General features: G+C 35.6%; 1 protein-coding gene across 2 annotated transcripts; it reads right to left on the reverse strand.

Annotated features, from left to right (window-relative positions):
* Positions 1-437: 437 nt before the first annotated feature.
* Positions 438-11,046, reverse strand: LOC121858629 (ELMO domain-containing protein 2-like). Of its 2 annotated transcripts, none has more exons than XM_042355148.1 (7): positions 10,936-11,046; positions 9,369-9,514; positions 8,484-8,640; positions 7,486-7,651; positions 6,829-6,926; positions 6,368-6,436; positions 438-6,002 (listed from the first exon to the last, which is right to left on the reverse strand). In XM_042355148.1, the coding sequence occupies exons 1-7, from the start codon at positions 10,947-10,949 to the stop codon at positions 5,708-5,710; spliced, it is 945 nt and encodes a 314-aa protein (XP_042211082.1). In that variant the 5' UTR covers positions 10,950-11,046; the 3' UTR covers positions 438-5,707. The 2 variants fall into 2 exon arrangements, with proteins under 2 accessions (XP_042211082.1, XP_042211083.1); XM_042355149.1 differs by lacking the exon at positions 10,936-11,046 and adding an exon at positions 10,813-10,831.
* Positions 11,047-14,832: the final 3,786 nt, after the last annotated feature.

Consider the following 14,832-nt stretch of genomic DNA (forward strand, 5'->3'; position numbering starts at 1 on the left):
AAGCAAATATGAATCACACTAATTAATATCAAGCATTGATGGTACAATGTTTACCTCTCACTATTGCTGTCATGGTTTCAAGTCCCTAGTATAGATATGAGAAGGGTATTATAAAGTGTGACACTACCAAACATGGCAGGTTTTCTCCAGTACTAACACTGGACAATGAAGGCAGTACAGACTGTCTAATAAGCTGATAAGTGATGAAAATATTAAAGCAGTATATATAAATTACTTAAATACAACAACAGAACTGCTAGGGCACATGAAGGGTTGTCAACATCAGTCACAAGACAAGCTTTAGTGTTTAATCTTAACCAATCAGATGAATGTTCCTGATTTATGAACTCAGTACATATATGATTAAGAGAGATTATCACACAAACTAAAACACTGGAATCTAATACAAAATTTAAATGTGGATAATAACAAAATAGTCATTGTTCACGAGGACAATTGGAGTATTGAACCCGTTTATTTACAAATAAATAGAACCTGAAAGAACATGGTCGCCTCTGTATGACGTACAACATAACCCAAACAAAGTTGACCATATGTATTGAGGGAGTAATTCATCCTTCAGTCAGGCACAGAAATATTTTACATAATATGAACTTGTTGTGGATCTGAGGATGGTTGCTATTGAGTATAATTGTTTGGTTGCTATGGAGAATAATTATACCTGGTTGCTATGGGGAATAATTATATTTGATTATGGAGAATAATTATGTTTGTTTACCATGAAGTATAATTAAATTTGGTTGTTATGGAAAACAATTAAGTTTGGTAACTAAGAACAATAATTATGAATAGAAGCAAAAAATGAATAAATAAGAATATGTTGGTAAAACAACACATACAGTAATAGTTGTATAATATGATTCCTTGGGGGGTATTAGTACTGTAGTCATAAGAGAGTAGCGAGTAGCAGCGAGCGTTGACAACACAGACTCATGTTGCGTCTTATATAACACAATGTGTGCAAAATCTGGACTAGGAGACTCCATTTTATCCAAATCCCAACACTTAAGATCTATAAGGAAAAAATACTGTAATACGGAAATCTTCATAAATAAGAACATTCTTGAGCATAAAAATAATTAAAAAATACAATATCTAATTGATTATTTAGGCATTCATGCAAATTAAATACTAAAGAGATTACAATTAAAGAAAACATTTCCAACGACAGAGAAGTTAAATCACCTGTTTCCCTGTCGATGGATTACTGGGTATGAGACTTTGGAATTATTTTTCAGACACAAGGTAACAGGATCGCTTCCGTATGAGTCACTCCAGGCAAGATCAAGACAAGTGATACAATGCCTTGAGATGTGTTTACTGCACCATTACTTATAACCTTCGAATGTCCCTCGAAACTTGAACTGCATTTTGTCACCTGTCTCCTTCTTGCCTGGAACACCTTATATTGTATATGCATTGTGCCATACTATACCAATTACAATTAATAAACCAATGCATAGAATGAATGAAAATAAAAATATTGTATGAACTAACAAAATCTCTTACATTTCAGGGCCACAAACAATGTAGCTGTTAGTATTGTATAGGAATGGTATAAAATAGTTACTTTTGGACTGACCTGTTAGGAAAAAACTCCCATATTTTAACAATTCCAAACACTTCTTAGCATAATGGAGGGGACTGGTATCACAAAACTGGGATGACTGTACTGTACCCATGTTCATAATAAGAGTTTTCTGAATGATATAAGACAATAAAATACACTTATCTCTTAACAACATTTGAGGTTGTAAGAAATGACTACTAATCTTTTTCTTGTCATATCTACAGTTTCTTAATATAACACAACCATCTTTACCTGCTCTTCCTCCACAAGTCTTCCCCTTTAAAACCTAAGCTAAACTTTCCACAATATACCTGGACTGTGTATAACATCTAGATCATCATAAAGTTTTCAATAAGTGCTACAAGCTCGATGTATCTACGGCGAGAGACTGTACAGAGAAGACCAAGTACATAATTATGGCAATCTCTATGTGAAATATCTTTATTATATTTGCCAGGGAAAGACAATGTGATTATTGAAAAAAAGCCCAATCTTACATACACCGCAATTTGTGCAAACATGATTAGATTACCAATAGCGTGTGCAAAGTGAGGTACATGAGAATTTTTTTTAGGGATCATGTCAGAGGTTCAGTGGTGGTACAATACTTTTTTTCATTACCTGTGTGTGTGGGGGGGGGTTAAGAAACAGTTTCGTGCCAACGTTGAACCTTAGAATTTGCACAAGAAATTTAGACACACTCGGGAGAGTTCGTATCATATTAAAGTATCGTACCTGAATTTTTGTACACGTTTCAGTTCAGGGCTGGCATACCACTGATTTTTAAGCCAGGTGATGGACTATAAATGTCTTCTTAACACACACAGAGGATCCCAAAAACATAACTTAGCAAACAATGAATCCCAGACATAACCCTCTAATTGCTTCATTTTCTTATGTTTAACACAAAAAATTAAGCTTAGGATACTTATGATAAAAACAGTGATCTCTTAAAAGTCAATACAAGATTAGTTTACATAATACAACCTTACTAGTGAGTGAGAATACACTGGGCAAGGTTCTCAATACCATGTGCATGTCAGTTTACCATATACAGTATCACTATCATGGTTAATTTCATGTAAACGTGTAGATTGTTGTTAACCCCTTCACTACGCAAGGTAACTTTATTCAGCAGAGAGGGGATCCCATACACAAGTGGTTAAACCTGATATTAAATACCTTATTTGTATGGAGGATTATTCTCTACTCATAACTATAGATCACAGCGCTGATCTTTCATTTTATACTTCTGAGGACCCTGTATGGCACTTAAAAGTGAAGAAAAAATATATAAAGCTAAAAATAAGAAATATATCTAGACTATACTGGCTCTGTAGCTCAGTTGACAAGAGCATTTATCCCACAAGAGAATGGTCATCTACTCCAGACCAAATTGGAGAGTTGGGTTCTCTCCTTGTTCACTCCACAATAAATAAGAACACTATCTGGTGCATTTGTCACTGGTGGAACCCTTCAGTGGACCATCATGGGTGGAGTACGTGTAACTTAGTTACTGAATACTAACCACCAGGAGACCATCACCTGCTCAGCCATCATACACTAGAGCAGGTAAAGGCTTTTGTGAATCAACACCTTACAAAATGGCACAATTCACAACAACCTTACTTGAAAATCAAACAATGTTACATTTACCAATATGTTTCCTTTCACATTTTCCACCCAAATTACATAAAAAATCCATTATCATATACTTTTTAAATGTGAATTAGGATTAAACACACAAGTGCTTTTTATGTGGTACAATAATAGTGTCTTTCAAGGTGAAAAAATTTAAAATTTTCTTTATGAGTCTCACAGCTGAGAGTTTGAAATACTCTATACAGGCACCAAATTCAGACAAAGTACAGTACCTGTTGTCATCTAATATACAATATACAACTGTTACAATTTATCACTGGAAAATCTATCAGAGAAAAAAATATAGCCAGTGTGAAGAGGCATCAGGAAGAACATACCTGCTCTGTCCAGCCAGCTTCACACCTCTCAGCTGCCACAATTATATATAAACATATCTTTACCATATTAATGAACAAAGAATGCAAATGAAAATGTACGTAATGACCAATAAAGTGATTCAGACTTTAGATGCTAAATGGAAATTTAACGTACCATGTTACCGAGAGAGATTTTTAAGATGTGGCCTAATATCATTAATAACTTAAATATTTTTATTTTTTGCTCCTCCACTTCCCTTCTGAAGGATACTAACCATCTTCCTATACTCTAGATGTCTTCACCTCCCTTATACACTGTTTTTATCCTTATAAAACTTTTTTCTCTTATCCAAACCAGCTCAAGATAATTTACAGACCAACCAAGAAGTTTCTATAAAAATGGAAGCATTATAAGAACAGCTCACTGAAGCAATATATATTTGTTGTGAGTCAACTTATGTAGCATTAAGCTCTGCTCACTTATTTCAAGTATTTAGCTTATACTGTACTGCAGTATGATGCCAGGATGCTTCCAGAAACCCAGGAACCATTTTATCCTACTCTTGTAGCTGCCTAGAGGGCTTCCTTGACTTTCCCCTTCCTTTAGTCTGTTCATATTTCATTTGTTTAATATTATTTCTTCCCTTCTCTTTCTGTTTATGCGGATCTTTTAACACTAATATACCATAATTGTCACCACCCACATGTGGCCACACTTTGGTAGCACAGAGTATCCCCCAGTCACCGGGGCAGCTGGTCATACAGCCACACAGGATGTCTAGCACTAACAAATGTCTTACAGATCATAAAAATACTTGGTATTTTAAAACTATATTTTGACACAACAAACACAAGTAATAACACAAAGGTTTCAAACCTTAAAAGAACCTAGAAGAAAATTAATGGATAATTGAAGGATGAAATCTCATTTTAGGGTGAAGAAAATGACCAAGAGACCTGTGAATATAACACTGTACCTCACTGTGTATGTGTGTGAGGTGCTGGCCAGTGTATGACTCTATAGGTTACAAAACAATTTAAAATATCCAATTAAGTCTCAAGAAAAAATGCAAATCAAGTAAAAATGTAAAAAAAAAAAAATAATAATTAATTATTCATATATACGCACTGTACTGTACTGTACATAATCAACCTAGGGAATCCAAGTTCTTAATATAAGACACTAGTGCCGCCTAAGATGATGCTTAAATAATGAATTTGGTTATAAATCATTATAGTTGTCAGTAAATGTTAGTGGTCCTAATTCCTCTTCTTACATAACTCTATCTCCAATCACTGTAATACTGCAAGTGTTGTCTTAAACTACATGATCATTAAATAGGAATATGCATGATATATTTGGTCAAACAATTGTACTCTACATGAATAATAATAACCCTTACCATATCAATGATCTCCCGCAAAGTCTCGGTACACGATAAATCACAACTGTTAAGAGCTGATGACGTATTAAAATTATGTAGCAATTTTTACTTTTAGGTCCAACAACTTTTGAGCCATTCCCAAAATATGTTGGAGTATTGTTGTTTATTATGATGTATTTATACTATACAGTACTGATTCATACCAAACTCTTATCTTGGATTATATTTAAGAAAAATTCAGCATATATGTTTTACTCTTTCCGAAGTCATTCTTCCAACGAGAAACAAGATTTTGTTGGTTCTGAAAATTAAGTTCATTATGCAATACTGCACAACAATAAACCACCAGGTACTCTAGTAAGATTTCAAAATTATCTTACAGTACCCATCTGCTCTCCTGGCATGTAACACACCCATTAATGCCTTCTAAAAGCGTGGATACCTGTAATGGTATTAATATCTTTTTAAATAGTTAAAAATCTCTTTTTTTGTTATCACTTCCTCACACACTGGAAACTAACTGGAGAACAGTGACCTTTGTCTATCAAAACTTTACCTGCAAGAAATTCTTGATCTTACTACTGTATGATAGACACTTAACTGTCAATTTCCTTAAAATTAACAGGTAACAAAATAGTCCTATTGCAATAATGAGTGTACAGTAATCACATTATGCAGTACTGTACTGTATAGTGATGGTGAAACCCTTCAGTGCCAACCCTGATATCCCTTACAAAACTATTGCTATACTCCAGCAAGTACAGCTTTTTGAGTTAAATATTCTCCAGTACAAAGTTACATTTGAAATATGCAAAAGGGTTTTTAAGTTTATATTTGACCTGAGCCTCGAACTTGTCTCTGACACGAGAAAACTCCATCATGTCCCGCGGCTTCTCCTGCCGCCACAACTCGTCAAACGTGAAGAAGAGATAACAGTAGAAGTTGTGGAACGCCCGAACTTCTGGGAACCTCTTGGACGCATTGTAGAAGTGGATCTTGGCATCACCATTTTGAAGAAGGTGGAAAGCCATGTGAGTGATGTTGATTCCTACGATAGCAAAGGAATACCTGGAAAATTTGTACTGATTTGAGTATTATGTAATATTAATAAATCACAAACTAAAGACACATATTTCATAATTTACTGTACAGGTGTACCTGAACCCCTATACTGAGGACTTACTATTTAAGTGTCTTATTAAGAAGTTATGTAGAGCACTACACAGTCTATTCATAAAAGACCTGTTTTTAGTCCTTCATCATCAGGAGACACCCCATGGGTGGTGGTGACACAGTGGTAACATGCATACAGTATCTCTCACCTATCTATCTATCTATCTAAATATCCATCCAGTAATACAGACTGGAAATTTATCAAGACATCATCTGAATATGGAGGGTCAGTCCTGGTCTACCTACTGCACTGTACTCACCCATAAGTAGGATGCTGTGAGCGTGCTAAAACATGACGGGCAGCTGTTGGATACTGCTCGGCAAAAAACCTGTTGGAAAAAGAAACTCTGAAGACAAATACAGTTTGGCTGAAGTACGAGATTGAGAGTTATGGAAGAACATCACAGTAAAACAAGTCTATTGAAGACTTATCATTTAACAGCAGGTCAGGGTAAAATTATGCTCCACTTTTCAACCAAAGTAGTCTACATTTTACAGAACTTATGTCAATTAATGAAAAGATTAAAGTTAGTACAGAACTTCCATATAGTCAAAGAATGGTAGTGCCCACTGATTAGACTGTAATAATTATGATGGAGTCTGTGCACCCCTGCTAAAGGGGGGCTCCAGACCTCCCCCAGACTTACTGTATATGAGAAGCAACCAAATATATTCAGTAATAATAATGAGTGGCACCAATGGTACAACCTCCAGTACTCACAGCAAGTTTTCTAAACCAAGGAGGCCCATGCCACGGAAATCTGTCTGAGGGTCATCGCCCTGAAAGCCAATGACTTGCCACTGCTTCGTTATTCTTGCCTGAAAGACCAAAGAAATTTTTATGATGCCCATTAATAAAAATATCTCACATCTTCTAAACTATGTCTTAAGAAAGCGAACAATATCCTACCTTACAGTACATTGTTTGTTAGACTTGGGCCTGAAAGTCTGTCTGACAATCTTCTGTTCACTGTATTCTAATTTAACGACTAAATTAACCTAAGGTCAGTGTAGGATCCCCCAGTTGTTCTTGATAATCTGTGAGAAGCGTCTGAATCTTGAAGAAGTGATCTGGGTCTTTTGCCAAGTTCATGAATTTATCTCAGCTGATCCAGTAACATCCTAAAGATATATTCCCAATAAAAGGTCCATCATCCACAAGCAAGGGATGAACAAGCCTAAGTCCAAACTATGATGTTGTACAAAATTCTCATAATGCAAGACAATCAACTTCAATGCCCAGGGGAGATACCACAAGACTCGAATCACCACCAATATTCTCTACAAAATGTCCTCCTTCAGATGTCATAGTAATAGAGGGAACAATATTGCAGATAATGAAATAAAAGCTATTAGGAAAATGGAAAGCATAACTAACCTCTAATGGGGTCTCTGGCATTAGGGCATCCCAGAGACATAGTAACTTCTCCTCGTGGCTCTGATTTGTAGAGTTATACATTTCCCTTCGTATGGTCTCAATCTGTGCAGACAACTGGCGGTATCCCCACACTTGTGTTAAACACTCCCCTAAGGTGTCTGTAAATCTGTGGAAATTATCTACAATAAACTCAATTGAAACAACAAGATTAACCAACAATTAGTACAGTATTAATTATTGAACACTCTAATGCTAACCTAACCTAATCCACCTTAACCTTTCAGTTATGTACCGGTAACCTCCCCAGACAACATTTGGGTGTTTAATCATCAGGTACAATAAGCTGGGGCACTAATCTTCACAGTAGCAAGTTTTCCATGTGAGCAAGAGTTAAATGCCAAACAATAGTTCCAAGACAAAATACTTGGCTTTTATTAAACGACTTTACAGAACTTAAGATATTCAGAAAATGAAGGTGAAGTTTCTTATTATAGGGATTAATCTAACAGTAATGTATAAAAGTAAGTAAAGATCACAGTGAAAATTTATATAAGTAAAGTATCTACTGTAGTTTAAACCATTAAGAATTATAACTAAGATATGTGAAGACTTTCATAATGAATTAACAAACTTAATGAACAACACATACTTTTTACCACTGTACATTATTAATATTTGGGAACTTGTCAACACAATTTAATAGCTACAAAACATCAATGAATGTTTAATGGTATTATACAATTCTATTTTTTAATTAATACCGGTAAATATTGTTGCACAGTTATTCATAAAGAAAAATCTGAAAGTTTGTTAAATGACTAAAAGTATCACAGAAATACCTTCAGTTTTGAGAAATATTACCAGAAAGATCCATAGACATTTACCTGTACAGTAGCTATATATAGACAGGTTGAAAAAAAATGTAAATGTCTTCTACCAATAAAAATAAATTAAATTACAGTACACATAATAATAAACAAAGAGTCATCCTCCAGTACCTCTTATGAACCTTGGTGTTGATCCCCTTGATCCTGACAATAGCAAATACAGCATAGTATATAAGGGCCGGCTTCAGGGTACAATCCTGACATTTAGTGTCCATATATTTGATGCACTTCTGGATCTCTGGAGTGCGGCTGTGATTCAGTGAGAACTCTGTAAGTATATAGAGTTGTATTGACATCACATGAGGCAGAAGTAGGTCCTAAAGGCATGAAAAAAATAGAACAAAAGGAGCTTGAAACTTCCGCAGATGATGGCAGCTGCCCCTACAGCTGCAGTCACTAATGATAATATACTGAGTTACAGATTATATATAAAAAAATTCACATACTGTATATGACCATCTGCTTACAAAACTTACACAAGACACATAGAATAATGAAAAAAATTACCATAACTAATATAAATTAAAAGTACTAGTGTGCTGGCTGCTGTGTCATCTAATAGTAAACCCAGAGCTGTGGTCTACCCGGATCTTGTACAAATTATTTCTCACATCACTCCCAAAAATATTTTCTGGATGGACACGTAAATGACATCTTGGCACTTTCAGTTAGGTAAGACTATAAGGCCTTGAGAATTCATGGTTAAATTGATATATTCTATGGGTTTTTACATATTTATAATCAAACAAAATTTACTGAGCACGGTCTAATGTACGTGCCTACTTCAAGGAGTTTTACTGCTTACATTTTCTTGAAACAAATGTATTTTAACACTGAAAGATATGTTAGGTTAGATGAGGTTAATGTTAGGGTGGTTAATCCTAAGGCAAAGTTAGATGTGAGGGCTAATCTACATGTGATCTGTTGAAAAAAATTACTGCACTTTAGTTAACAAGTGATGATAGAATCATTAAAAGAATGAGTGTCAGCACCTACCAACACCACAGGTCCTGAGGGCTCCCTTGTACTCCCCATAACATATACGCTGCAGCTCACACAGTCTGGTGGTACGTCTGAGGACCCACTTGACCAGTGGACGCATCCACCAGTACAAGGTGTTCCATATAATGCTGAACATCCCTCTGTTGATGAAAAATATATATGAGCAAATGACAGAACTCACCCAGCACTCTCAGATGTACACTCACCCACCAAACATGACCTTTTGCCATAATGCCATGTTTATACTGTAGGAATGGTTATTTTTATTCTCGAAGAAATAGAAAATGTCTGTAGTATTTTTCGTTAGATTAGATTTGGTAGGTTAGTTTTCTTCCTTTTATAAACTATCAATTATACACTACAGCTGTATCTAAGAAAAAACCCCGATGACATGAACCAATGTTTGATCACTGGGAGTAACCAAGGCAGGGAGGCAGCCCTTCTGGTGATGGAAAACGTAAGAAAAGTAGAAATGAAAATATAAAGTGTTTTCCTCCTACATTTATTGTCATTTTCTTGAGTTAAGAAAGCTTTTACCTTCTATGGAGAAATTGCCTCAACTTGGTGTTAAGGCTGGATCACTCACATCAAGTATTACCACAAAAAATTGAGAATTTCCAATGGTAAATATACACAATGACACCATGGGCTTAGACAGGTTGTTTCCCAGGAAATTTTCTCTAAAACATTGGTCTTATTGCATGGAAAGGAAATCTGGCGGGGGAGAAAAAAAAGAAAGAAATTACTTAGAATAATACGAGTAGGCTGTGGCCTCTACGTCCATCCACCACTGACCTTATTTCCTATTTTAGCGGAAATGAACCACTGAGCGACATGCACTCAATTGTGATGATGCTCCGTGGTCCAGTCCTGATAATATCTGCCATAGTTCTGTGAAGATGTTTGGTTATACAGTGAAGGCATGAAGGCCATGACCAACTTGCACTTGCTTTCAAAAAAATCAAGGAATTTTCACTTTGCTCTCCATCAGTTTCACATTTTATGAAGAAACACAAAAATATTTAATGAAATTTCTCATAAAAATAAAGTATCATCAAATCTGTGGACATTCTAGACATTTACCACTCTTAAATGTGTTAAGTTTTCATGGATAAACAGTGGCTTTCATACTGCAGTAACTTACATAAGGCAACTTCTTAACAAAAACATTTTCATGAGTTCCAGTCAGGGAATCCTTACTGCTGTTTAAGGGCCAAAAACATTGTGTGAATAACTCTTAATATCAAGCACAATAAAGTTTCACCCAATCTTATAGTTGTAATTCCTACAGGTGTGTTATTCTAATAGTAAACTTATAAAACACCAAGTCCGAGTCTGACTCAGTCTTCACACAATGTATAGCTGCTTGACCATAACGCTAAACCTTTAATTAGAATGACAGATAAATTCTAGGCAATAATTAGAGCAGTTACATAACCATCATAGTTAACTGTGGCCCAAACTATGGTGTTGGAGGTGATCACGTCACTGTACTCTGGCCTCACTAACCTGTAATAACCACAGGTACTCATTAAACAGGTAATACTTAACGAGTACTCACAAAGAAAACTTCATTGTAGGATATAAACGACTTGTGACAGGTGATTCATCGCCAGTAAACACAACACTCCGCCAGCTGTGTCAGGGAGCGCCGCCTCCTGATTGGTCGAGACGGCCGGAAGTGACGCACTCACCTCCAATCAAAACAAACACTCATTCTATTTACATCAAACTTTATCTTTAAAACACAATATTTATAATAATATTGATCTAAAAATGGTTTAATATATTTTATTAAATGAAAATATATTGTATTTTTTCTTATAAACAGTATATTATGGCATTACTGGTTAGTCTTTTAATTTACTCATATAATAATTTGTTTATTTTCCTTCAGAATGTATTAGTCACTGCAGATATCCTTTAAATTTATCTTTCTTTATTTTTAATATAATTTAAATGAGTTAAGTGTATAAAAACAGTGATCAAATTAGTTTTATACGAGCTGTGGATGTTGGCTGGACTCAGAGCTCAGTAGTAACAAACAGTATGGCGGAGGAGTGATAGTGAACAGGAAGATGGGAACCCTCATATGGAAATTATACGCAATTTTCAGCCTCCTGGAGATTGTCAATAACCTGGTTGGCAATGCTGACGCCCAAAGTCATGGTAAGTAACGTTGTCATATTATTTGAGGCCATTAGTGAGGTATATGGAGGCGTTTCTCTAGTCGGGAAGAGTTGCACTAGTGGCGCGCTTCTGCTGGATGGCTGCCAGGACGGGGGAGCCTCTGCAACCTATGACACTGTTTGCAATAATTGATTTTTGCGGGAGAATGCTCTATTTGGCCCCCTCGTAGATGGCAGTTTACGTCTAATCACACCCGGAATTATCGCCTGATGTCCAATTTTCACTATGGTTTTAGCGTCAGATTCCTCAGTCACAGAAAGAAATGAATGAAGACTCGTAAAGCTCAAGTACCGTAAGGGGAACATTCTTGCTCACACTGGCACACATCATTATGTTAACAACACCGTGTGGGACAAGTCTTATCAGGGAACTCGACCTCACCATCACCACAGGTTATGAGGCGAAATGTACGGAGTTCTATTCATCAATCACACGATCTTTAAAGCCCCTTTAAATCAACATGATACTCGTATATTAGCTTCATTCCCAATAAAATACTTATTTAACCAAATATTTAATAATCTTGTTAGTAATTATGAGTGAGGAGTGATAGCCAGTTGGGGAAGAGAGTCGAGTAGCCGTTCAAGGGTTTACAGTATTAAGTCGACCTTGATAAAGATAATAATGTACTGTACTTGATCAGTGTTGTTGTGTGGGGCTGAATCTGAGTTGTCCTGTCCAACACCCATTGATAAAATTGTTCAAATTGTTCACCAACCACGGAATTGTGTTGGCAAGGTGACAATACTGCTGTGTTTACCCTCAAGTACCACAGTGAGTAGTTCAGATGCCAATACCTGTAATTATAGTAAACATTATACTTAACATGTGATCGTTTGGCGCAGTGTTTGAAACATTACATACTTTAAACTCAAATGTTAGTTTAGAGGAGATCAGGTCAGATTAGTGAGGCAGGTAAATCAACTGGCAATAAAGTTTGTGACTGGTTCTCTGGTGGGAAATCCTACAAGGCCAGAGGACAAGGTTTCGTGATGTGCTATATTGTGTAGTGGTGGTGTGAGGTGTCTGAAGCCTGGAGCTGTCAATACACTTACTGAAAAAAAAATAGGAACGTATTTTTCCTTCTTAGTACTAAAAGCAAAACGACATAAAGCCTCAAATTAATAAAGAGCGTTACTTTACACGTATATACAAATAAGGGCAGTTACAGAAATGACACCAATACACTAATACTGGGGGTTGTCTCTTTAAAGGGGGGTATTTAAATTATCAATAAATAGTATTATATATAGACAAGCAAGATATACTGTATATGCCTCGAACGGTTGAGGAGTTTGATATATTCAGTCGATCTTAAACCAGGATAAATATGGTTAAGGAAATATTATACAACGTTGGGCTGGTATATACAGTAAATAGTGGTTATTGCAGTGTGTGAGTGGAAGTGTTCGATTACATAAGTGTGTTCGACTTTTGTTTCGGCTTTTTCCTCCCATAGATTTTATACATAAACATTCTTTTGTTATTTTTTTTAATGGAAGAATTGAATTTAAATAATACCCGTGGTTTAATAGGTTTATGTAATTAGTCTTCATAATGTGCTATGGTATATAATATTTAATTTGAAGAACAGAAATTTGTAGGACTTGTTAAAATTAGTATCTGGAGAATCGCTCACTACCGCAAATTCCTGACTGACTGGTTCCAACGGGATTGAAATATATTACTTGTTATAAACGGTATGTGTGTGTGTGTGTGTGTGTATGTGTGACACCTTGGGAAATCGAGTGTATAATTACTATGCGAGTACACTACAGTATTTGGTGTTAGATTATACAGTATGTGACCTACTTCACCCAGTCAGTGTTGTTTGTGGCCTTTAAAACATTTTCTAATTTATTGTCGCCTCGCTCAGTGTGATGTAAAACGTCATCGTTGAAATATATTCTCGGGGATATCTTGAAGGTTAATTACCATAATCATAACTGATTGGTAAATAAACGTAGTCTAACACTGTATAATAATGATAGGTGTAATATTATTGCTGTAGTAGTTAAATAAGATACCAAGGGTTTAGCTGAATTCTACACTTTTATTTTGAGTCAAGATAAGAATAGTTCTGCCATTAAACTTAGATTATTCCCAGTTTAATAATATAACAGTTGCCGTGGTTGTGCAGTGATTGGGTACCGTGGTTGTGCAGTGATTGGGTGCCGTGGTTGTGCAGTGATTGGGTGCCGTGGTTGTGCAGTGATTGGGTACCGTGGTTGTGCAGTGATTGGGCGCCGTGGTTGTGCAGTGATTGGGTACCGTGGTTGTGCATTGATAAAGTTTATGAATTTTTCCGTCTTGGCGTCAGTTTGTATTACGAATCTGTTGTTATTATTTTTGATTACGTTGGCCCAGTTGTTGTCAGTCAGCTGTGGTCAGTGATCGTACCTGACCTTTAAAAATGGCAGTCGTTGAATGCTTTTGTTTTCTCACCAGTACAGAGATGACCAATAGTGGGTTTGTCTCAGGTGATCTTTATGTCTTGATGGCACTTGTGGTTATATAGAGAACCTGGGGGTGAAACTGGTATTAGTGGTTTAACCTTTGAAGATTGCCGGAAACGTCTTTTATTAGCTCAACCTTTATGTCACTAAGGCTTTGATGATCGCTAGTTCGACCCCAAATACGAATTAATCTGCACATTTTTTTTCCTTCCCTTTTCAACTCGTGGTTTAAAATACAAAGTTATTAATAGTAATCAATAGTAATTATATCAGTCAATAATAATGATAGTGAAAAATGTATAGATGAAGAATTAAAAGAAAAATAGTTCACTGTTAGTTTGGTGTTGAGGGAAGATTTAATAGTTCGATAAATTACATAAAACGATACTGGGAAGGGGGAGGTCTTTGCCCGAACCAGAACAGGATCTGGTTGGTGTGTGTGTGTGTGTGTGTGTGTGTTCCCTGTGGAGTGACTTTGCAATGTTAGTTTATTGAAGGAAAGTTTTAGCGAATTTACACCACCCCCCCTTATTTATTTATTTACTTAATTATTTACTTATTTATTTATTTATTTATTTTTTTTATTATTATTATTCTGACGTGTATAATGTATGGGAATTTTTTTTATTACTATTAACCAAAAAAATTAATATATGTAGGGTTAATTTTATTGTAGGTTAATTAGGGTTAGGTTAATGAGTATGTAGGTTAATTAGGGTTAGTTTAATGAGTATGTAGGTTAATTAGGTTTAGGTTAATGAGTTTGTAGGTTAATTAGGTTTAGGTTAATGAGTATGTAGGTTAATTAGGGT

The sequence above is a fragment of the Homarus americanus genome, unplaced genomic scaffold (genome assembly GCF_018991925.1).
Source record: "Homarus americanus isolate GMGI-L3 unplaced genomic scaffold, GMGI_Hamer_2.0 scaffold74, whole genome shotgun sequence".
NCBI lineage: Eukaryota > Metazoa > Arthropoda > Malacostraca > Decapoda > Nephropidae > Homarus > Homarus americanus.